Source organism: Electrophorus electricus, chromosome 16 (assembly GCF_013358815.1).
Source record: "Electrophorus electricus isolate fEleEle1 chromosome 16, fEleEle1.pri, whole genome shotgun sequence".
Lineage (NCBI taxonomy): Eukaryota > Metazoa > Chordata > Actinopteri > Gymnotiformes > Gymnotidae > Electrophorus > Electrophorus electricus.
Window position 1 is genome coordinate 13,022,893 of NC_049550.1, and position 2,500 is coordinate 13,025,392.

At 45.4% G+C, this 2,500-nt stretch overlaps 2 protein-coding genes across 12 annotated transcripts in view; one reads left to right on the forward strand and one right to left on the reverse strand.

Moving 5' to 3' along the window:
- LOC113585040 (gamma-crystallin M2-like) overlaps window positions 1-2,281 on the forward strand; it is a 39,447-nt gene extending 37,166 nt beyond the window's left edge. Inside the window, exons 2-3 of the mRNA XM_027022325.2 lie at window positions 1,614-1,862; window positions 1,983-2,281. Of these exons, the coding sequence (XP_026878126.2) occupies window positions 1,614-1,862; window positions 1,983-2,255 (522 nt within the window). The 3' untranslated portion in view covers window positions 2,256-2,281. The remainder of the gene's footprint in view (window positions 1-1,613; window positions 1,863-1,982) is intronic.
- The window catches only part of LOC113585041 (nuclear factor 1 X-type), a 91,082-nt gene that overhangs the window by 31,894 nt on the left and 56,688 nt on the right, over window positions 1-2,500 (reverse strand). The gene's annotated exons all lie outside the window — the stretch shown is intronic.

Here is a 2,500-nt window from a genome sequence, read left to right on the forward strand (position 1 = left end):
CAGCTAAACATACACACACACACACACACACACACACCCACACACACCATCAGTGGAGGTGTGAATGACCGCAATGACCCAACTCCACTGCCTCATGTGATCCCCCTATTAAACTTGAACCAGATGCTTCAGACACAACAGCTGTGCACTGTGTGTGTGTGTGTGTGTGTGTGTGTGTGTGTTTGTGTGTGTGTGTGCGCGCGAGTGTCTGTGTGTCTGTGTGGCATGAGATATAGAAGATGTGAGAAAAAACATCTATGCTACTCAAAGCAGACAAAAACGCAAGAGTCCCGATCAAGTGATATTCCCCTACCTCACCCTACGACAACGCACACAAACACACATACAGCTGCCATGAGTTTCTTTAACCTCTAACCTCTGGATTGCTACAGTTAAGCTTGAGGAAGAAGCTTGCCAACCCCCTAAATGTGCACAGTATTCTTAACCTTTGACCCATGGCACGCTTCAGAGCCTCACTCGCAACTGGGCCTTTGAATGGGGGAGGGAGAGGGAGAGAGAGAGAGAGAAACAGAGAGACAGAGAGAGAGAGAGAGAGAGAGAGAGAGAGCAAAACAATGTTTTTAGTGGGCCATCACTTTGAAGCTGATTGAAAGTAAATCAGAAAAAATAACTTACATGAAGCTGCTGTCTGTATCATTACATTTACCAGACACGTTTATCCAAATCAACTTACAATTATGACAGCGTACAATTTGAGCAACTGAGGGTCAAGGGTCTTGCTCAGGTGCCCAACAGTAGCTACTTGGTAGTGGTGGAGCTTGAGGAAGTGGTGGGGCTTTTCAGGAACCTTAACCACTGCGCTACCACTGCTTGAAACAATGAGATAGTCCCCCACCTGTATAGATAGGCTCTAACTCTTATACATACCTTTAGGTCCGAAAAATGCTTTTTTCTATTTATCAATTTATTAGCAGTTTTGTCTAAACATAAACATGTACATATTCCTAATGCTGATCTCAAGCACCCTCGATGGATCCATGACAATCCAACTGAGTTACAGCAAACAAGAAGATACCCACGTTTGTACTCACGTCACTCACGTGTGTCACGTATAACACAACAGAACCAGTACAGGGCACAGTACATATAATGTATAAGGGCTGAATAGGTCAAAAGAAGAACTTTACATATAAGCTGCTGTGGTATTGTCTGTGTGCCATTGGGGTCCATTCTAAAGTCTTACGCAGATCAGGTCACACAGCAAAAACCCTTCAGTGGTGTGTGGGCCTCTGTGCTATGTTGCTTGGTCAGGGCTTTTCACAATAGGAGGCGCATGTTTGAGCAGGTATAAATACTAGGGATTAGACCAAGCACCGATACCAGCTCACCAGCACCAAATTTCCCGGACAAAGAGACACACACATAGCAACCATGAGCAAGGTAAATACTACATTCTGAAAAAGTGCTTCTTTACTACAGTTAAAGAATGTTTTGGGGGGTTTTGTTTTGCTTGCAAATAATATAACAACCATTAATGTTCTCCTCTTTGCTTAATGAAACAGGATAATTATAAGCATGTGTAATAATGTAACTTAGTCGTGTGTGATTTTGCCGTTTACTGTCTACTTGCTTGCTTCTTTGCACCCAAACAGGTGATTTTCTACGAGGACAGGAACTTCCAAGGCCGTTCCTGGGAGTGCAGCGGCGACAGCAGCGATCTGTCCCCCTACCTGAGCCGCTGCCACTCCTGCAGGGTGGAGCGCGGCTGCTGGATGGTGTACGACCGCACCAACTACACGGGCAACTCCTACTTCATGAGAAGGGGCGACTACGCCGACTGCGTGACCGTGTGGGGATGGGACAGGAGCAGCTTCATCAGGTCTTGTCGCATGATCCCCATGGTGAGATTATTTTCTACTACGTGTTACTTGTGTGTGTGTGTGTGTGTGCGTGTGTGTGTGTGTGTGTGTGTGTGTGTGTGTGATGAGAGGGCCTAATGCAGTCTTCTTCCACTTTAACAGTCCAGGGGAGCCCACAGAATTAGGGTCTACGACAGGGAGAACTTCACGGGCCAGATGATGGAGGTGACAGACGACTGCGACTCCTTCATGGAGCGCCACCGCTGGTCCGGGGGCTGTCATTCCTGCCACGTGGTGGACGGCCACTGGCTCATGTATGAACAGCCCCACTACAGGGGCAGGACATGGTACTTCAGGCCCGGAGAGCACAGAAGTTTCCGGGACTGTGGCGGCAGGTTCATGAGCATGAGGCGCATCATGGACTCCTGGTATTAAAAGTAATGTGAAAAAAGAGCTCTTTTTTGATTATAATAATAAAAATTAATTGGAACAAATGTTAAAGTGGGTGTTTGTTTTTCAAAAAACGAACAAAATAAACTAAGAGATAAAAAACATATCCAGTAGAAGTAAAAACATGAACAAGAAATATGCCATATAGCGATGCATTATAATACACGATAATCTGATGTAAAAAACCCTGCAGCTTTTTCCTAGAGCTCTCATTTGTAAAAATCATTTCT